The following is a 22,036-nucleotide window of genomic DNA, read 5'->3' on the forward strand; positions in this document are numbered from 1 at the left end:
ATGACTCTCTAGAACAGTGTTTTGGATGCCCAGCACTGGGTGTATTAGTTCAAGCCTCTAATTTATTACTTTTAAATAACTACTGGATTAAGCATCCAGACCTTTCCTTTGCAAGAAGACCAAAGTTGTTCAGAGACCAGTGAACCTCACAGAAATACACACATATTCTCTCTCTCAAGCCTGAGAAATACTTGATTGCTTCCCAGACACTCTCTGGGAACGGGAGAAGGAGATGTCAGTTTGAAATCCTTCACGTAAAAATGTTCAGCTCAGCCCTGTACCCTGGATATGCTCTGGGAGTATCAGCATCTCCAGGAAGAGCAGTAAGATATCTGACTTGAAAGTCCTAAAAATGCTTAGGCATGAGCCAGGCTGCATGGCATTCACCTCTGAAGAATGCGTCAAAGTTGTTGTAGATCCTAGGAAGCTTTGAAAACAAAACTTGAGGACACCAGAGGTTCCAGGCATCTCTGACACTTCATGGTAGTTCTCTTTAAGGACGGCAGTTTTTGATTTACACAAATTGTGGATGAAGATAGATTTAAATGTCCAGTTGGTGTTGCTGATCTAATGCTTAACCTTTCACCTGATGTCATCTTACATCAAATGTTTTATTAGTCATTATGCTGGTAAAGACAGTGGAAAATTCTGAGTTTATCATAATATTTATCAAAGTATTAGATTGATCTAAAATATGCTAATAAAAAGCACAGGTTTGTACTGGATCCCTGTATGGAAAATGAGTTTAATCCTGAGGCTATGGTTATGTGTTTGTTTTGGTTTTGTCCTATAAAAACATACCTAGAAAAAGAACCAGAATAAGGATGGAAAACCTGCAGGTTCTGATAAACTACCAGGAAACGAGAGAAAATTTGTTGTTGGTTAAAACAGGAACTATTTAGGGTTGTATGTAAGACACAAGAGTTGAAGAACAGCAATTAACAAATACAGCTACAAATTCAAAATATACATCAAAGATGTATAAAAATTTATATATCTCTAGTAGCCATCAGGATACATGTAGTGAATCACATTAATTCACCACGCTTTTTTTCAGTGGAAAAATAATAGCACAGGAAGTTTAAACAAACAGAAAAAAGCCCAAAGCAGCACACTGAGAAATTATTTTGTTTCACTCTCTCAGAATGAAAGAATAAGTTAACAAAAATTAAACAAAGAGTGAATGAGGTCTTGAAACAAGTCTAGACTGTGAAAACATTTCTAGCTAAAACTGTACTCAACTGATGAAAAATAAATAAAAAACTGAGGACACTGAAAGTGATGTGGAAGGAAGATATAATGAAGGTCTTAGAAAAAGATCCACTAAATGACTGTACTTGGCATCTGTGCAGTATTTTACTCATTACAGGGACACCCTCAGACTGCATTTTAGAGGGAGCAGGCAATCCCCCACTAACAGCTTTGTATTTTTTTGAAAGACGTGAGGAAGCAGGCATCACCTCTCTCTGACACTCATTTGTCTCAGGTGTATCAATGGAGTCTCTCTCAGTGCCAACCAACAGCTTCACTCTGGACCTTTACAAAAAGCTGAATGAAAATTCCAAAGGACAAAACATTTTCTTTTCTCCTTGGAGTATTGCAACTGCTCTTGCTATGGTCCACCTGGGTGCAAAAGGTGACACCGCAACTCAGATGGCTGAGGTAAGCTCTGAAATTAGCAGTGTGGTTCCTACATAAGTTGCATTGTTATTCTACCTATGGGTAACAGAAAGGAACAATATGGGAGAACACTGACCTGCCATAATGTGGTACAGGGAAGAGCCCCAGTCAGCACTGGAGATCACTATTCTTCCACTTTATTTCCAAGATCTCCCCGCTCTGCACTACCTCTACATTTAGCTTGCATTTACAGTTTCCAGAGCATAGCAAGTGGTCTGCCAAAGAGAAGTTATTGATATTAGAGATTACTGCTGGTCTTGTTTGAAATGCTATACTCCATTTTAATTGCCCTCTGAACAGAATAATTCACCTAATACAGTGCTCAAATAGTAATGAAGAGACAACTTTATTAAAATAAAATAATATGGAGATAAGATATGCTAGAGAAAAAAATCTGGAGATAATATCACTGCTTCCAGATATCGGCAGGTTCTGGTAGCAGTAAATCTGCTTCCTCGTACTGCATGCAGAAGTTAGAAAGCTCTCCTGAATTTGTTTTTGGCTGCACAAGAGTGGCATAAATACCTTTGTTTGTGACATAGTAAGTCCATAAAAATGGTAATCCTCCCATGAATAATGGAGACATATAATATTAAAAATATCATAGAATCACAGAATATGCTGAGTTGGAAGGGACACATCAGGATCATCAAGTCCAACTCTTGGCCCTGCACAGGACACCCCAAGAATCACACCATGTGCCTGAGACCGTTGTCCAAACACTTCTTGAACTCATACAGGCTTGGTGCTGTGACCACTTCCCTGGAGAGCCTGTTCCAGTGCCCAACCACCCTCTAGGTGAAAATTTTTTTACTGTTATCCAAGCTAAACTTCCCCTGACTCAGCTTGATGCTGTTTCCCCGAATCCTGTTGCTGGTCACCAGAATGAAGAGATCAGTACCTGCCCCTCTGGTTCCCCTTGTGAGGATGTTGAAGACCACAATGAGGTCTCCCATCAGTCTCCTCTTCTCCAGACTGAACAAACCAAGTGACCTCAGCTGCTCCTCATACAACTTCTCCTCCAGACCCTTCACCATCTTTGTTGCCCTCCTTTGGACACTCTCTAATAGCTTAATGTCTTTCTTATATTGTGGTGCCCAAAACTGCACACAAAGGTGAGGCCACACCAGTGCAGAGCAGAGTGGGACAATCCCCTCCCTTGACTGGCTGGTACTGGTACTGGTAGTGCTTTGCCTGATGCCGCCCAGGACATGGTTGGCCCTCCTGGCTGTCACAGCACTGCTGACTCATATTCAATTTGCCATCAACCAGGACCTCCAGGTCCCTTTCCACAGTGCTTCTCTCCAGTTTCTCATTCCGTAGTCTATACATACACATAGGGTTGCCCTGTCCCAGGTGCAGAATCTGGCACTTGCCCTTGTTAAACTTCATATGGTGGGTGACTGTCCATTTCTCTTATTGTCAAGGTCTCTCTGCAAGGCCTCTCTGCCCTCGATGGTTCCTCCCAATTTTCATCAGCAAACTTACTTAGTATTCCTTTGTGTTCTGTATCTAAGCTGTTAATGATGATGTTGAAGAGAACTGGGTGCAGGATGGAGCCCTGCAGAACCCCACTAGTGACTGGATGCCAGCGTGATGTTACCCCATTCACTATAACTCTTTGTAACCAACCTGTGAGCCAATTGCTCACCTATTGTGTAACATGTTTGTCCAGCTGTATGCTGGACATTTTGTCCAGAAGGATCCTGTGAGACAGTGTACTCTCTTCTGCAGAACTTATCAATATTTGTACTCTTTTAGGTTACACGCATTTACTTAAAAACATTAAAGGCAGTTTTACATTTGTGTCATGTTAGTAAGACTCTGAAGCATGCTACACCTTTTGTTGTGTTTTGCTATGATCTGAAAATAGATTCCATGCAGCTAAGCACAAAATAACCACTTATCTAAATAAAATCATATTTGAGCCACAGTATTGATATATTAATTAGCAGTCAATATGGGTAAAATCTATATAGTAATAATAAAGTAATTGAAATTTAATGGAGAGTACAGTCTTGTCCTCAATAACTTTAATAGACTATCATTAGGCATGGCTGGTGAATTACTTTTAGAAAACTAAAATACTTACAACCCTTGGGCATATTCATGTCCAACAAACAAGCTGTCTTTATGAACATTTATTGTCATCACAGGTTCTTCATTTTAACCAGACTGTAGGAGAAGAAGATTCATCTGAGACAAGGCCTTCTCGAGGGAGACCAAAGAGAAGAAAGATGGTATTTATTACAACAAAAGACTTGGAGATAAAAATCTCTGAGAATGGAATGGTCCAATGCAACTACTGCTTTTGCCTTCTAATATCTGCTTGTTTTCAGTCTCTTATCTACTGTCTCACTTCATTAAGAACTATATATAGAAAAGGTGAACAAGTAGGTAATATTACTCTAAAACTCATGAACTTGGGCCTTCAAAATCAGAACTGGGATACTAATGGCATTTGATTAGCCCTAAAACTGTCTTACTTGGTTTTAGCTGGGCTATGGAAATACCAAGAAAACAATTGTCCTAATATGTTTTGAACAATTCTCTCTCTTATCAGCTTCAGGTTGTCTTTTTTCTTTCTATAGTGTTAGTGAAAAACAACTACTGCATTCACACCTCAGTCCAGCCCTACCCAGTAAAGACCTTTTCACCTTTCTTAGGCATGGACACATCAGGCAGATAAAATTTCCTTTTAAGGTAATGCATATTGACTCACCCTTGCTGATCAGCTCCCCAAAGACTTGCCACCAGGACGAACTGCCCAGATCTTTTTCATCAAATGAACTCCTTAAACACTGAAAAGGTTGTAAACTCAAACAAACAATTTTTTTTTCAGCATAGAAACTAAAAGAAAGCTCAAAGAAATTAAATTAGACAAATGGGAAACAAAAGGGGGGAGGAGGTTACATCGTTCTCTCCCTAGATGGTGCAGGATGATTCTCCAAGATGAATCATTACATTCACATTCATTTTAGCAACTCACTGACTTCATAAGTTGTGGTAAAGTCTGTCTAATCTTGTCTTTCAGATGTTTCACTCTATTACCTCTTCATTCTGTTCCCATCCTATGGCAAAACTCAGCCTCTGCTATCTTGTGTCCTCTGGATACCAAATTCTTTCCTAGGTGTTCTTCCTAGCAGCCCATGCCTCAGCATGAGTGAGAAAAATCAGAGTAAGGAGTGTCACCTCACCAACCTTGTGGCAAGTCACCATGAATCAGTGCAGAGACTCAGTGTCTCATGTCCAGGGCATGATATGTAACACGGGGTAGGAGATTGCACCCAGGAAGCTTGTGGGGAACAGTTGAGAGGTAGCAGCTTATTCCTCCATTAGCAAAGCAACAGCTGGCAACAGCTGGCAAGCAAACCCATGCTCCCTAAAACCATCAACACTGACATCCAGAACAAGCTCTCTCCAAAATCCAAACAGCAACAGCAGAAGTCATGTGAAATGGGAAATTTGAGTAGTTTTAAGTCCATGATCTGACACCAGGGTCTATGAGAATGGAACACCTCCTCAAAAACTGCAGTTGCATTGCATCTGAAAGGTCTTGTGAAACTGAAAATAAGGCCTGACCATGACAAAAACGAGGAGATTCTACTTCCTGGGAGCACAGTCAGCTGATGACCCCAAAGGCCTACACAGCACTACAGAAAAAGATCATTGCCCTACAGACAGAAAACAATTTATCCAGTTATACACAGTGCTGCTAACATGCAACATACTCAAAAAAGTGTTTCATTCCCTGAAACTCATTTTTATTAAAACAATCTGAACAATTTAAATAAACATAGCAGACACAACAGAAAAAACCACAACAACTGCATACTAATTGATATCTCTTTCTAAGGATCCTGAGTGTGGGCAAGCTGAAAACATCCACTCTGGTTTCAAAAAGCTCCTATCTGCCATCAACAAAAGGAGAAGCACCTACTTGCTGAAGAGTGCTAACCGGTTGTATGAGGAAAAGACCTACCCATTACTGCCTGTGAGTTGAACATCTGTACTTGAGAATATGTTGACATGAAGAGGGATTATCAACAGAGATGAAAAAAAATTCCAAATTATAGCACAGGGGTTTCAGTGAGAATATGAAAACAGCCATACATGGCTATCCTTGGACAGACAAGAGGTCCATTTGTTTGCAGCAGTGGGCAACAGTTTAGGAAGTGCATGAGAAAAAGGCACATTGTGTAATGATGCTTTTCCAGAATCTGCTGTGGTCACCAAATGATCTGCAGCTCAGGGACTTCCTGAATCAGAAGGCATGTCTACTTAATAGATTTTGATGAGCTGTTGTTTCAAGACTTTGCAAACTTGTCTTTTGAATCTACTTCAGCCCTCAGCACCAGGATTTCCAAAACTGAACTGTACATTGTAGGAAGTGCCTGTGCCTTTTGAGTTTGATGCCTGTTGACATCCCTATTGGTTCGTTTAACTTCTAAAGGATGCTTCTCCACATCTCTGCTAGCCCTCATTCCCTGTCTCTGTATCATCTATATTCTAGCGTTTCTGAGACTGGGGAAGTCACAGTTGCATTGAGAACTCAGACAGTGGGCACACCAGAGTGCTATATAGTGTCATTCCAGAAGCCTGTCTTTTGTTGCCCACTCATTTCTTTCTAACTCTAAAATTTTTATTTGCCTTTTCGGCCACTATTAGGCAGATTTTTTCTTTCATGCAACTGTCTATTATAGCTTTAAGACCTCATTCCTAAGGAGTAATAATCTCTTTCTATACCTTACACTTCATTGGATCAATTATAAAAATGATAATATATATATATATATTTTAACGTAATCATTTAGATTTTGATTTTACGGAAAAAATACTTTAGCACAGACCCCAGCACATATATCCCTGTGGTTCTCCAGTAGTAACAACCATTCACTGTGAACATTATTTCCTCCTATGCTTGGTATGCAGTCTTACAAACACGACCTATCTCTGCAGTCCAATAGATGTTCACTCTTTGGTGAGAAGTCTTACGAAATGCCTTTTGGTAATCCAAAAGACTGTAATGGCTCAACCTTATTATCCATATGCTTCCTGACACCTCCAGAAAAGTCCAACAGATTTGTGATTTAGGATTTCCTATTGCAAAATGCTGTTGGCACTCCTCTGATAAGTCACATTAATTCATACATACACCTATTCTTATTCATTTGTCCCATACCGACTCATGAGCTTGTAATTACCTGTGAGTTTGAAATCTTTTTAGAACTGGCATTATATTAATCATCTTCCAGCTCCTTGGAAGGTGGTTTTAAATGAGATTACTGTTCTTTGATCTTGGAGTGTGTTTGGTTTCCTGAGTAATCACAATTTGTCCTTCTGAATACGTATTGCTCATTTTCTCCATAATCTCATGTACACAGGCTTTACACAGAATCTAGGGAATTTCCTGCTGGGAATCTCCATGAACTGTTTCACAGCAGACAGCAATGCAAACATTAATTCTGCTTTTCTGCCTTGACTTTATTCAACCAGAATTTCCCCTTTACACCCAATCCCCCATTGTCCTCACAAACTTCTGGCAGGTTCCTCACCTCTGAAGCAAACTAAAAGCCTTTTTTTTCAACTTTATATGAGGCTGTTCTTCCACCTTGTACTGAATACTATGTCACAAAGCAGGAATAAAAGTATTTAAATGACCTAAAAATGTAATTTTGAGAAATTAAAAAAAAGGCGAAGAATGTTTGTTTCATAGATATTTCAAAATTACAAATTTGCACCTTTGATTTCAAACAAAAAAATTTGAAGTAACAGTTTCCTTGAGACTGAAGTTTGATCAGTCCATACTTAATATTTAGCATAGAATGTATCAAACCTTAATATAAGGGTTATCTCATTTAAACCAAATTTTATTTTCTTAAACTATGTAATAGCAGATTGTATAATTTGTCAAAGTGATTATTTCTAACATTTTTATAAGTCAAAATAAACTAAATAAGCATACATTATCCAATCCTATCTTTCAGAAATTCTTACAGCTCATTACAAGCTATTATAATGCAAAGCCACAAGCTGTAAACTTTAAGACAGCTGCAGAACAAGTCAGAGCACAGATCAATTCCTGGGTTGAAAATAAAACTGAGAGTAAGTATCACTCTGATGGCTTTTTTTTTTTTTTTTTGACTCATTTTCAAAGAATTTGTATTTCCAGATTTATTGCTCTTGCAACCAAGGCTCCACAAAAAATGGAAACTCAGGGGAGGGAGGTGATGAGCAAAGTATGGTTAAATAGCTTGAAGAATGCCTCTTTCCAAACCTAACTTCTGCTCCTTACAAGGTCCTTCCCTTGATTCTGTATGCTGTAGCCTCTACTGAATTATTGCTGTTCAGAGGGGTGCATGGAAGATAACTGTGTGGCTCCACAATTAGTGAGGGTTTTACTTCTGCATTCTTCAGCTGCTTGCAACCAGCTTCACCGAACATCCAAACTATACCACTTTACCCACTTTCCAATGCTGTTTACTACCAAAGCTCCAATATTAAAAAAAAAAAAATAAAATCATAGAATCATAGAATGGTTTAGCTTGGAAGGAACTATAAATGCAATCTAGTTGCAATCCCCCTGCCACGGGCAGGGACACCTCCCACTAGACCACTAGTTGCTCAAAGCCCCATCCAACCTGGCTTTGAATACTTCCAGGGATTGTCTTGGTTTAACAAAACTTCTTCAGGCAAAAGATACAGAGATACTTAAACCCCCATTTTTACCATATGTACATCATAGAAAAGCACAATAACACCCCACCCTCCCCCCCTAAATGCAAACATTTTTGCACCAGGGTTAGCCACAGAGAAGTCACAATTAAATTTGGCAAGTTACACAGTCACACTCAAATAACAGTCCTGTTTGTCTGATTTTGAAGGGAAAATACAGAGTCTGCTGCCTGCAGGATCTCTCCATTCTCGCACTGTGTTGGTCTTAGTAAATGCCATTTATTTCAAAGGAAAGTGGGAAAAGAAATTTCTGGAGAAAAATACTTCTGAGATGCCCTTCAGATTAAACAAGGTAAATTCCTTGTCTATATGCCTGTTGCCATATGTCAATATGTCTATTATTGAAGACTAAATATTTCACTTGTATTTCATATGTCACTGTAACACTTTTTTAGCTGGGCACATGGTATAAACTCAGAACAGCAACTGTGAAAATAAGTCAGCATTATCTTATTTACACATATTCACGAGAACAGTATCAAAACACTTGAGAACAGTTAAAGTCAAGAAAAATAAGCTAAGTAAGTTAAGCAGCTCAAGGACATGATGAGATGTCTCTAAGTACCGTGTTCCCATTTTCAAATGGGACCAAGTTGCTTTTCAGAGCATTGCCTAAGCACTCTCTTCTGCTCTTGGGACCCTGAGCTCAAGGGATCTGATCCAGCTGCTCTTTCCACACACATCCTGGGTGTTGCGTCAAACTTCACGGGGAATTTTCACAGGGGTTTGTCATTTTAGCTGAGTGTGTATGACCTATTCAGTATTAACTGAGGACACATTATTGAGCTAACAGTATTTAAACAATCACGCACTGACAATTCCCAGTAGCTGACTGCATGCATATTTTTGGACTGTGTCAAAAGCAAGCAAAATTATTTGTCAGTGGAAGCAAGCATTTCTTTGACATGGATTAAGAGTGCAAATACGTTTTGTATGCCAGGCAAAGTGAAACAATTGTGCTGATGATGTGACTGTGTACCCGAAACCTACTGCACTATATGTGCAGTTTTAGGATCCATCATGGCAGATGTTTGTTGTCGGTCACCTTGGCTTGGCCACCAGGTGCCCACTAAGACTGTCTATCACTCCCCCTACTCAACAGGGCAGGGGAAGAAAGATAGGATGAAAAGATCATGGGTCAGCAAAAGGACAGGGAGATCACTAACCAATTACCCTTATGGTCAAAACAGCCTCAACTTAGATAAATGGATTTAATTTATTGCCAATTAATCAGAGTAGGTTATTGAGAAATAAAGCCAAATACATAGCACCTTACCCCCACCCCTCCATTCCTCCTGGGTTCAACTTCACTCCTGATTCTTCCAGCTGTGCCCCAAAGCAGTATAGAAGGACTGGGAATGGGGGTTACAGTCAGCTCATCACACATTGTCTCTGCCGCTCCCTCCTCCTTCTCACACTTTTCCCCTGCCCACGTTTGGGGTTCCACCCATGGGATACAGTCCTTCGCATCCAATGTGGGTCCTTCCCATAGTGTGCAGTTTTTCAAGAACTGCTCCAGTATGGGTCTTTTGCCTGAGGTGCAGTCCTCAGGAATGGGCTGCTCCAGCGTGTGCCCACTGTGGGGTCATAGGTGATGCCAGAAAACCTGCTCCTGAATGGGCTCCTCTCCACAGTGCCAGAGGTGCTGTCAGGAGCCTGCTCTAGTATGGTTTCTCCATGGGTTGCAGCTTTCTTCAGGGCACATCCATCTGTTCCAGCATGGGGTCATCCACAGAGTAGATATTTGTACCAAAATGGTCTTCACCATGGGCTGCAGGGGAATCTCAGCTCCAGCACATGGAGTGCCTCCTCCCCCTCCTTCCTCACCAACCCTGATGTCTGCAGAGTTGTTCCTTTCACATTTTCTCACTTGGCTCTCCCAGTTGCTTTTGTGCAGCAGTTTTTGCCCATTCTTAAATGTGTTACCACAGAGGCACTACCAACGTCCCTGACTGGCTCAGATTTGGACAGTAGCAGGTCTGCCTTGGAGCCAGTTGGAACTGTCTCTGCCTGACACAAAGGCAGCTTCTGATGTTTCCTCACAGAAGTCATCTCTGCAGCTTCCCTGCTACCGAAATCTTACCACACAAACCTAATACATGGGTGCTCAGAAAGGTCACAGGCTGAACAGCTGGGTCTGCAAACAGATAAAAGTTGTGTGAACATAACAGAGCACAGGGATTCATAAATTTATTGTGCAGTCCAATTCCACTTAGTAATCCAGTCCTATACAGTTTGGGGAAGAGGAAAAGCCATCACAGGTCACAGAAAATATATTTCAGAGGCAGAGTGTGACAATCAGTATTGCCTGGAAGTCAGTCAACACTTTTTTCCCCTCAGTCAAGGCTCTCACTTCAAATAACGTAATCTTTGGGAGAAAACATAAAACCCAAGTAGTTACTTGCTTATCTAAGCTAACTCCTTTATTTTAAATTAAGAGATATATTATGTGGAATTCAGTTAGTAGGTAGCTAGCACATGTGCCTATGCTGATTTTTTATAAAGATCCCAAAGACTTTGAGAAGGGGGTATATGCAATACCGTCCAAAGGAAAGAGTCCTGACTATCCAAATGCTGCTGAGTCTTATACTTGTTTACAAATTTTTGCTTTCAGTTTAATGAAGCAAATATATTTTATCATTCTTTAATGTATAAAGGATTTTTTTTACGTCTGAATTTTTTCACAGACCAAGACTAAACCTGTACAGATGATGTTTCTGAGAGATAAATTTTTTGTACTCCATGAAACAACCATGAAATTCAGAATCATTGAACTGCCATATGTGGAAAATGAACTCAGCATGTTCGTCCTCCTACCAGATGACATCAGTGATAACACTACTGGTCTAGAGCTGGTAAAGCTGGCCTATTGTTGCACCACATACACTGAGAAACAGTATCAGAATCAGATAAAAAGAGTGAAGAAGAACAAGCTTCAAAATCACAATAGAATAGCTCCGATGTGTGCGAAACTGTGACACCATGATTTCTCAACCTAGGATTTCAGGGCATTTGATAACATTGCAAATATAGTACTTCTAAAACTATCTTAGTTCACAGAACTATCTTAGCATATTTTGTGTCCTCTTTACTACTGCCAGACTAGCAAAAGGAAAGCAAGGACCACATCTGAACCACCATGCCCTAGAGTTATCTTCTCCTGAGTGCTGCATAATTTAATTTTTATGTCCTTTGCAGTCTGGATTTGCACCTAATAGCTTGTGGTGAGTTTTCTAAAACTAAGCACTGACCACCCTGATCCAGAAGGTGTCAACAGCCACTCAAGACCACACCAGGATCAGTTTCAGATTTCTAACAAATCAGGGCAAGCATATTTTTATTTGTACCTCAGTTCCCATGCATTCTATTTATTTATCACTACTAAGGGAAAACTTATACACACGCAGCAAGCACGTATTACTATGAGTCACACATTGCAAAAACGCAATATTCTTCACACCACAGTAAAAATAATAAACTACTCTGAGGGTTCAGGCCTACACTTCACCATCTTTAAGAAAATAAACAGAAGTGTAAGTCACTCAGCACTTTGCAGGATCATACCCTGTGAATATGGTGCACGTTCCATCTGTACTCACTTCTGGTAGCTGGGTTTTGTTTTACATATTCTTAATGAGCATTAAGATACTGGTCTGTGCATGTCTTGTCCCTGTCCTTCGCATTCCAACTATTTTCTTCCCCAACTCATTGCAGGTGGAAAGAGAACTGACCTACGAGAAATTGGCCGAATGGACTAAATCAACCAATATGATGAAAGCTGAAGTGGATCTGTACCTGCCGAAGTTGAAGCTGGAAGAGAATTATGACCTTAAATCCCCTTTGAGCAGCATGGGGATACGAAATGCTTTCGACCCAGTTCAGGCTGATTTTACAGGAATGTCAGCGAAGAAGGATCTGTTCATCTCACAGGTTATTCACAAAGCTTTTGTGGAGGTCAATGAAGAAGGTACTGAGGCAGCAGCTGCCACAGGCGTCTTGGTGATGAGATCAAAAACACCAACAATAACTTTTAAAGCTGACCACCCTTTTCTCTTCTTCATCAGACACAACAAATCCCAAACCATCCTCTTCTTCGGCAGACTCTGCTCACCCTAGTGAGTTACTCCTTGCCCTGCAGAGCAGGTGACTCTTGCCTGCTAGCACAGAGGCAAATACCAAACCCTGACTCTTTCTGCAACCCAGAGGGAGCAGAACTGGAACCCTTTCTCCATCAGGCCCAACACTCTGGGGCCTGAGGCACAGCTCCTCTTCCCTCCTACCCTAAAGGGGCACCCAGTGCAGTGCCAAAGGGAGCGCAGATGCTTTGCATCCACGGAGCAATCCTGACTGTCATTTAGATCAGGCCATCACGGGTAGCTTCTGTCCTCATCACTCTTAGGTATGGCATTTCTATCCCTCCTCCTCACAGCTGCATGTACAAAGTGGCTTACATTTTAGTAAAGTCCCTCTCCTCAGCCTCATGATGAGGGCCCCTGATCCCTGGTCCTAGTACTTACTCCCAGCCTGCAGCAATTAGACCCAGCTCATTTTTTTAAACCTTAATCCTTCTAGAGCTTTAGGTTCTTGTGTTACAGCTTGAGGTAAATCCTGCCAACCCTCATCCTTGCTTTCCTACCACATCCCAGCTCTAAGTCTTCATCAGCTCCCAATTAGCCTACTGTGACTCCACAGACTCCTTTTCATAAAATAAAAAAAATAAAATAAAAAAATAAATAAAATACCCACACCTCTATAAGGGCTATTTGCCTCACTCAGACCTCAGAAATGCTAGGAAGGGTTAAGCCTGTACGGTCTCCGACTACAGCAACAGCTGACTTTTGCTCAGAACAAGCCCTGCTTCACAAATAAGTAACAACAATAATAATAATAATTAACCGCTCATGGACTGGGCGTGTTTTCTGTACGCTCTGCCACGAGAGGGAGGCAGAGATGGGAAATCACCGGCTGCAAAGGCACAGAGCGGGGCGGCCACCACTGCACACCGAGGCGGGGCGCGGCCGCCATTTTGCCGGGCGGGGCTGCGGCCCCTCCCTGTTGGCGCCGGCCGAGGGCGGAGTGTGGCAGCCGCCGGCTGCATCCCGGGAGGGGCCGGGCTCCGCTCCCTCGGCCTCGGCGGTGCTTCCGGGAAAAGGGAGCGCGGAGGCTGGCTGGGTGAGTGCGGCGGCTCCGTTGTCCCGAAGGTTTTCTGCGTGAAGCTTTAGGGTTTTTACTTTCCTTTTTATTTTCCCTTTCTCCCCCCTTTTTTTCCCCTCTTAAAAAAAAAAAAAAAAAAGAGCTGCATGGCGTTGCTTTCCTTGTGGTTATCTTTTTTTTTTTTTTCTTTTTCGGGACGTTCCCTACGCACCGCTGCTTCTTGCCAGCTGGAGCCGCGGCGCAGCGCCGGGAGCGCTTCGGTGGGAGCGCCGGGGCGCTTCGGTGTGGAGCGCCGGGGCGCTTCGGTGGAGCGCCGGGGCGCTTCGTGGGAGCGCCGGGGCGCTCGGTGTGGAGCGCCGGGGCGCTTCGGTGGGAGCGCCGGGGAGCGCTTCTCGGGTGTGGGAGCGCCGGGGGCACCGCGGCCATGCCGAGCTGAAACGCCTCCCCTGCGGTGCCCAGCCCGGTGCGGGGGCGGAGGAGGGACTCTTCGCCCCGGGGAGTGCCAAACCCTAGGCTTCTTGTGCCTCAGCTTGCTGGGACAGTGTCAGGCTCCTCCCTGCCCCTCTCCACTCCCGCTGATGGCGCAGGGGCCGAGAGCTGGCGGGGATGGGCTGTGTCATCCCACGCATCCCACCGCCTGCCCCTGGACAGGTGTGTGGGGAGGAGCCATTACCAGGAACTGTCAGCGGTCTTACACTGCAGGTCGTTTAACATCGCTCCCAGCTCTCCAAATCCTAAAATGAAGCCCTGTTCCTCGAGGAAGCTTGCTTTGGTTCAGAGGGTGGGAAAAGGGGCGTCCGTACCGCGGACGCAGTTTTCTCTGTGGAGATGGACACAGCGTGGTGGCTATCGCCCCGAGTTTTCCCCTTAGGAACCATTCTGTGTTTGAAACACTCGGCTTGTGGCTCCTCTGAGGCAGCTGACAGAAGGTGGGGAAGGGTCCTTGTACGCTGGACAGTCATCCATGTCATAGTGTTCGTGGGAAATGTCTCTTGAAGGCTGCAGGCTGGAGAGGAGCTGTACCCTGCGCTGGCTGGGTTCCCCCATGGCCTCACATTGCAGTGTGTGCTATCTAATCTAGATGCAGCCTTTTGGTCCATAAAGACTGTCCTAAAGCGTAGGTGTTGATTGCTGAGATACTATGCTTCAAATTCGTACTGGTAGCAACACACAGGGTCCAGGCATGCAGAAATGAGCATCAAGCACGAGTGTCTTACTGCTGACCTGCAAAGACCACAGGGAGACCACAGTGAGGAATGAATTGCTGTTGGCAAAGCTTTTGATCACCAAGGGTTTTGCTGCAAACAGTTTACAGTTGATTGAGAAATATGTACTTAGTGCAGTCATTGTGTGTTGTCTCCAAAACTGCTCTAATGGGAAGGATGTCAGTAGTTACATTGGTATTCCTGAGCTGCAGAGAAAGCAAAGTTAACTGTGCAGATATAACTCCCAGCCGTGTGTCCCAGCTGTTGCAATATTACTTACAATTTGGTTAAATGTGCTGGTTTTCAGGCATGCAAAAAGCGTGAGTTGCATCCTTTTGTCTGTAAATTCTTGCCTGTCATGGAAGCCCTGCAGAAACTTTCTAGGCAATAACTGCTTGCTGCTGTCACTATTCCTGGGTGCTTTGACCTGGAGGTCAAAAAACCTTATTGCTAGCAATCTGCAGGTATTGGGATATTAGAAAAATTCTGGTTTTCATTGTAACTAACATGAACAGTATATGTCTCCTATTTATGCTGTAAAGTACGTAAATTACAAGTTTCAGACACAATTGGAGGATTCTTTTCATCTAAGCTTGCTTGATTTTTTTGTTTGGTTGGGTTTTTTTCAGTTATGGGAGAAGAGAAAGAGGAGAGCATTATTTACTGTTTATAGTGAAGCTCCTAGCGAGGAATTTTCTTGGGTGGAAAATCATGCATGCAGAAACTTGCACTTTTCACCTCGTTATCTGAGATAATGAATCAGTACTTTGAATAAGGGGTTGGGTTTGTATTTTGTGGCAACGTATCAACAGTAGGCCCTGCCTTAAGGGAAGAACAAAACATGGAGACATTTACTACCAGCCGCTATCTTACGATTCCTTATACTCATCTGTGGTAAACTCATCGTTCTAGTATTTATTGCTCTTTTTATAGGTGTGTGTTTAATCTCAGGTTAACTACCTACATAGACGATGAGGATGACAGGCACCAAGTTTTTTATTGTGTGCGTTTCCGTGTTGCAGGCAATAAAATGGAACTGAAATGGACTTTGATTTTTTCTTTGTACAACAGTAGGAAATTGCAGTAATCTGTCATGCTGACTAAATTAATTTTTTTTCTTTCCTTTTTTATCTTGTAGGACAACTCATTCTGGTGACTTCTCCCAGCCCAGCTGTTTAAAACACAGCGTGCACACGTAAGAGTGAGCTGAAGGTACTGCTGAAGAGCTATAGACTTAGAGAAGGTAAGAGTTTGTAATTCAGCCCTTCTCATGTCTAACTTTTTGGTCTGGTTTTTGTAGAAAAGCAAATTATTTTCTTTGTGAAGTGAGGAGAGCTTTCTTTTGGTCAGTTCTGAATGAAATCCTGTTGTGCCTGATGATCTCAAAAGATGTAATATTATGTAGGTATGGGATGGAAGTACAAAATCAGACAGTAGATCCCTAAAATAACTCAAGTGAGTTGTATGGGGTTTAAGGTGCTTGTGCCGCCAAATCAATACTGTGGTGAGGTGATAATTTTCCAGCCTAATGATGATATTTGCTGGCTGGCTTATGCTGGGAAATGTAAAAGAGAGAAATAGCATTTTTGTGTTCAAATAAATTTGATGCCTTCTTGTTCTGTGTTTTATCTCCCAGGCTCAGAACCATGGAAAGCCTCTGTGCAGCAAATACCACTTTTGCCCTGGACCTCTTAAGAAAGCTGTGTGAGAAGAAAAGTGGGCAGAATCTGTTCTTTTCCCCTTTTAGTATTTCTTCTGCTTTGTCTATGGTTTTGCTGGGTTCAAAAGGTAACACTGAAGCCCAAATAACCAAGGTAGGGGAAAATAAACTTAGTGGATTGAATGTGATGGGAGCATATGAGCAACAGATGTGTCTTACAGTCTGTGATGTGCACTTCTGCTAAACTAGGGTTGTAACTCTGGTCTGAACTCTTCCTTTGCTGGGAGAGTGTGTGTGTGTGTGTAAGGACAACCTGTATTCATTGTTTTTATAGAGGAAGCTTTGTTCAGTATGAAATTAAGAGGGTTCTGTTGGGTTTCAGGGTTTTGTTGTGTGGGGTTTTTTTTCATTTTGTTTTTGAGACAGATTTTTCCATACATAATTAAAAAGTACCTCCCTTTTTTGTTGTTGTTGATTTGATGAATCTCTAGCTATGTGTAATATTACCTTCTGCTTTCTTGTTTGCTATTGACTATCAGATGATATATGTTTTCAAAATGTAGTCAGGCACCTACAAAAAAAAAAATTCCACATGCTGTCTACATGTCAGAGTGGTAGCTGCACCTTGGTTTACTTTTTCTTTTTAAACTTGCTCAGGTGGCAAATACTCCTTGGCATATGTTTTACGTATGAATTGGCAGTATGAAATGAACAATCAATCATTCATGTAATGATGTTTGCCTCTTTTGCAAAGTGGAAGAGGAGTGTAAACTCCTATATTTTTACTATTTAACTCTATTAAATTTTCTCAAAAATCATATTTTTGCCATATTGGAGTTATTCAGAGTCTATCTGGACACAGTCCTTGGCTGCTGGCTGTAGATGTCCCTGCTTGGGCATGTTGTTGCACCCTGATCTCTGGAGGTCCCTTCCCAGCTCAGCCATCGTGTGATCGTTCAGTGCTTGACTTGAGGGAAGGAACCATCAATATTGCTGAGTCTTGTGCTCCCTAATTTCTTACTTTTACAACATCTGGCTGGGCACATCTACTGTGCCTTGTATGATAAGCTGGAGATGGGAGGTGTGATGAAAAACCTTTTGGCTTCAGGTCACAGTGTTTAACCTAAAAGTAATTTAAAAGTAAAGATAACTGTGCTGAAGCAGGTGTGTTTATAGAAGGCACGGACCCTGTTGAGGATGTTGTCTTTGTGCAGGTGCTTTCTCTGAACAAATCTGAGGATGCTCACAATGGGTATCAATCCCTTCTCTCTGAAATTAACAATCCAAACACCAAATACATCCTGAGAACTGCGAACCGGCTTTATGGGGAAAAGACGTTTGAGTTTCTCTCAGTAAGTCCCCATTAAATGTGTGGCGTTTCTTGGCATAATGTACTTGCTACCTCTTTTGTTTGGAGGTCAAGGGCAGGCTTTGGGCTCTGCTTTCCAAATTTTCTGAGCTGAGGACTAGCAATGCAAGAGATGATGCCAGAGCCTGGTATCTGAACTTGGTGGAGAATCTCCTTTCAGATATCCTGAATGTTGCAAAATAAAGGTAAAATCTGTCAGTCTCTCCATCGTCTAGGGTTCTGTGATCCACTAATACTTTTGTTTGTGGGACTCATGTTTGATGTATTTCCTTTTCCTTTATTGTGTGGAAATATGACCAAAAATAAATTGTTACTACTCTTCATCACGAGCAGTATTTTGTAGTTTTTCTCTCCCAGGTATGGGATCCAGATATTATTCTGAGGATAATACATGATTTTTAAGATTTTCCTTATCAGAAGATCTAAATAATGATAATAGATACTGTATTATACGTCTTTCTTTCAATGCTTCCCTAGGTGCAAGAACATGTAAGGCTCTATTTTTATTCCTCTGGGTGTCATTTACAGTGTTTCTTTTATGAAGAGTGCTATTGTTTCATTTTCCCAGTAGATAAAAAATACCTGGATTGTAGTCTCAAACACTACCAGTTGTGTAATAAATATATAACTATATTAAATCAGAGAGAAGGAATGCTTTATCCTCTCTATGAAAGATTGATTTCTCATCTGAACTAAAAGTTTTCCATTAGTCTGGGAAGTGTAACAACTAAATTTATGTAGAGAGTAGCTTACAAAATCATATGTTCTCTCACTGAAGCATGAAGAAAGACCAACAAAAAACGTAGCCACTTAATTTCCCAGGGAAGCTACATAGAGGTTTGTAGCACAGTAAATAAGACGTTTGACTTAAAACCATACAGAGGACATTCCTAGTTCAGCTAGGTGCTATATGCCCTCATACAATCTTGTCAGCCAGAACTTTAGTTGTTATATATGAAGCTGGGGGAGGAAAGTGGGAAGATTTTCTTGGTGTATTTAAGAATCATCTGTGTCTGAATGAGAGTAAAATCTGTTGCTGCAAATCTACTGTGCATGTCCCTGTTAGTCATTTATAGAGTCGAGTCAGAAATCCTACCATGCTGGACTGGAACCGACTGACTTCATGCATGCTTGGGAGGATTCCAGGAAACAAATAAATGGCTGGGTAGAGGAAAGGACTGAAGGTGAGTGCTTTGCAAAGTGCCCTGTTGTATTTCATGGTAGCCTTGGCTTGGTTAAACAGGTATTTCAGGATAGAAGGTTGTGAATTCAAACAATCCAGCTGTTGAGCTCTTGCTCTGTTTTACATAATTCTCTTCTCTCTTGTGTATTAATTGCAGAATCGATAATAATTAGATATGTGTCCAACTATTAAATGTTGTTTGTCTGTCTCCTAAAGGTAAAATTCAGAACCTGTTGGCGGAGGGGGTTCTTGATTCCCTGACCAGACTTGTGTTGGTGAATGCCATCTATTTCAAAGGCAACTGGGAAAAGCAGTTCAACAAAGAAAGGACCACAGAAAGGCCATTTCAGATCAACAAGGTATGATGTGCTGAAATGATGACAATAGGCTGTTAATCTGAAATGAACACTTATCAGTCTGAAGAGAAAACATTCAAGTAAGGTTACATTGGGTAGGCTGTATGAAATTCCTTATGCCCCCTCCCTTTCCTATGGATGCTCTCTTTGTTGAGTTTCCGAGAGGTTTCACGTAAATACTAGGAACTTTAATATAACATAAAGGCAGGTGCAAAAACTTGTGCATGTCAGTCTTCTTCAGTCGATGCTTTTTTGCTGCATTTCTACCAGTGAACTGATCCAAAATCAATGGAAAAAAAATCTGCTGTGAAGACCTCCATGTTCTAGTGTTTTGCTTTTAGAGGCAGATCAGGGCTAGTGAGGAAGGCTTGGCTACTGTCATGAGCAGGCCATGGCTGCCCCTCAGGATCCCCTCCACCTCTGGGCTGGCCTCCAGTGTCATGAACAAGAACTGCTAACATGCCTTCCTTAACTCACCTGCTGCAAAGAAACATTATGCAAAACAGAATCCCTCAGGACTGACTTGGAAGTGTCCCTCCCCCAGTGGTGAAATATGTTCAAGAATGTTTGAAATGGTTAATACGACTTCTTAAACAGGGAATGTTACTGCTCATCCGTTCTGCCTACTGCAGCTCTGGAGAGACTGCTGGACTGCCTTTGTTTTGGGCACCTTGGCCTCCCACTGTGGAAATGTGTTGAAGAAAGCTGGAAGAGTATCCAGAGACACAATTCTGTTTTCTCTTCCTTGGACCAGTTCAAAGCTAGGGCCAGGTTTCCAGATGCAACACCAACAGGATGTAGTGCTGGTGACTAATCTGCCTTTTGATTTGTGATGGAATACTGTGTAGTGCTACTGCATCTGGATGGTTTTTACCTCTTGCTTTCCAAAAGGCTGTGCTGGGGCTGCACTGTGTGGTGTGTGAGTAGTTCTCTTTGGTCAAATTCTCAAAACCCTGAGTAACTGGCTGCCTGCTCTGTATTTCGAGACCAGCACAGTAGCTCAGCATTAACTGTTGACATCTCTTAATTTTTAGAAGGAGACCAAGCCTGTGCAGATGATGTTCAAGAAGGATAGATTTAACATGACCTACATTAGGGACTTGCAGACCAAAATCCTTGAGCTGCCCTATGTCGGTAATGAACTCAGCATGATCATCCTGCTCCCTGATGCAATCCAGGATGAATCCACGGGCTTGGAAAGAGTAAGTTGTTGAGCTGCATGCAAAGACAGCCTGTATCCTTCCAGGGAAGAAAGTCTGGTACAGCCTGTAGAGCTGCAGGTCACAGGAAAAGGTAGGATCTCTTCTGTTGTGGAGATGGGATACAAGTTTGGGCTATTTTGTGCTCTGGACAAGGAGTTTATCAATATAGGTTTCTAACCCTGACTGCAAAGGGCCTTGTGAGCAGACTTTTCCATCATGCTGTCACCACAAGGACGAACCATTGGTTGAGACAGAGGAAGTGGGACTTTGTCAGTACTTCTGTGCCTTTGTTTCTTACATGTAAGAATGTAAAATACCTCAACAAATCATGTTATGTACTATGTAAACAAAGACAGTAGTCACTACTTTTGGCCATGTCACATTGACTCTCTTCTTCTTTTAATTATGTAAATTTGGGATTTTTTTATAGCTGGAAAGAGAACTTACATATGAGAAGCTGGTAGATTGGATCAGTCCTGCAATGATGAACTCAACGGAGGTGAGGGTGTCTTTACCCAGATTTAAACTGGAAGAAGATTATGATCTGAAACCCATTCTGAGCAGCATGGGAATGCCTGATGCATTTGACATGGGGAAGGCAGACTTCTCGGGAATCTCATCTGGCAATGAGCTGGTGCTCTCTGAAGTGGTTCACAAGTCCTTTGTGGAAGTCAATGAAGAGGGCACTGAAGCAGCTGCTACCACAGCTGTAGGACTAATTGCGTAGAAAGATCATTCCAGATTTCATTGCTGATCATCCCTTCCTCTTCTTCATCCGGCACAACAAATCTTCCAGTATTTTGTTCTGTGGCAGGTTTTGCTCTCCTGAGAAGGCTGGAGCACATTTTTAGCTGCACTCCCTTTTCTTCCTCCAGTCTCATCTATTTAGTGCCTTGCCCTAGAGCTGAAAGGAGTCTTTTGCATCCTGTTCCAGGTGTTGCTGAGGTCCCCGACTAGATGGTGCTTTTGGCTAGTAACTGGACAAGGACTTAGGCAGGAATGGGAATGAAAGTATGGTTTTGTACCAGATGCCCTAATGGGGTGTTTGTGGGGTGAGAACCTTAGTTTCATCACCACAGGACAGCTGGGTTTATTACCTGTCTTCTGGTTCTAGTCCTTTAAGAAAGAATGTAGTTAATTGCATAATACGAGCAATAGAGCTGAAACTGTTTTCCTGACACAGGGCTGTGTTTTGTGCTTTCTGTTCCTGAAATAATAAAAGCACTATAGGACTCTTTTCCTTTTTTTTCAACCATAAATTGTGCATTTTTAAAAATCAGTTGTATGAATAATAAAATCCTGCTTGTTCCTTGATAGAGTATTACTAGCTTCTATGTAACTTGTTTTGTATTCATTGTTAAACATGAGCTTTTCTGGATTTTTAAACCTGAGGTGATTACTTGGGTTGCCTTGGAAGGCTTTCTGGCAAAGGGTTCCCTAGGCAATCGGTTGTTTCTGGGCAGCAGTGCAAGGCTGCCTCTTGGTTTTTTGC

The 22,036-nt window shown here is 42.0% G+C and overlaps 2 protein-coding genes across 3 annotated transcripts; both read left to right on the forward strand.

The window, feature by feature from the left end:
- Positions 1-1,494: 1,494 nt before the first annotated feature.
- On the forward strand, positions 1,495-12,531 carry LOC126636680 (heterochromatin-associated protein MENT-like). 2 transcript variants are annotated; one of them, XM_050309111.1, is made up of 7 exons: positions 1,495-1,662; positions 3,837-3,920; positions 5,537-5,674; positions 7,668-7,785; positions 8,565-8,707; positions 11,103-11,270; positions 12,130-12,531. In XM_050309111.1, exons 1-7 carry the CDS (start codon positions 1,495-1,497, stop codon positions 12,529-12,531), a joined length of 1,221 nt encoding a protein of 406 aa, XP_050165068.1. The 2 variants fall into 2 exon arrangements, with proteins under 2 accessions (XP_050165068.1, XP_050165076.1); XM_050309119.1 differs by lacking the exon at positions 3,837-3,920 and having other exon boundaries at positions 1,495-1,681; positions 5,556-5,674.
- Positions 12,532-13,475: 944 nt separating this feature from the next.
- On the forward strand, positions 13,476-21,677 carry LOC126636658 (serpin B6-like). The gene is given in 9 exon segments (XM_050309078.1): positions 13,476-13,587; positions 15,913-16,017; positions 16,411-16,588; positions 17,649-17,786; positions 18,870-18,987; positions 19,203-19,345; positions 20,377-20,544; positions 20,975-21,267; positions 21,269-21,677. Coding segments are annotated over 7 exon segments (1,155 nt in total). The 5' UTR covers positions 13,476-13,587; positions 15,913-16,017; positions 16,411-16,420; the 3' UTR covers positions 21,396-21,677.
- Positions 21,678-22,036: the final 359 nt, after the last annotated feature.

Source organism: Myiozetetes cayanensis, unplaced genomic scaffold (genome assembly GCF_022539395.1).
Source record: "Myiozetetes cayanensis isolate MyiCay16 unplaced genomic scaffold, myiCay2020 scf1, whole genome shotgun sequence".
Taxonomy (NCBI): Eukaryota; Metazoa; Chordata; class Aves; order Passeriformes; family Tyrannidae; genus Myiozetetes; species Myiozetetes cayanensis.

What these genes read in the sequence shown, in the direction of transcription:
- LOC126636680 (XM_050309111.1), top strand. Translation starts at nt 1,495, where the DNA reads ATGGAGTCTCTCTCAGTGCCAACCAACAGCTTCACTCTGGACCTTTAC. An exon ending in CCGCAACTCAGATGGCTGAG is followed by an intron (nt 1,663 to 3,836) that starts GTAAGCTCTGAA and finishes TTGTCATCACAG; the next exon opens with GTTCTTCATTTTAACCAGAC. An exon ending in GACCAAAGAGAAGAAAGATG is followed by an intron (nt 3,921 to 5,536) that starts GTATTTATTACA and finishes TCTCTTTCTAAG; the next exon opens with GATCCTGAGTGTGGGCAAGC.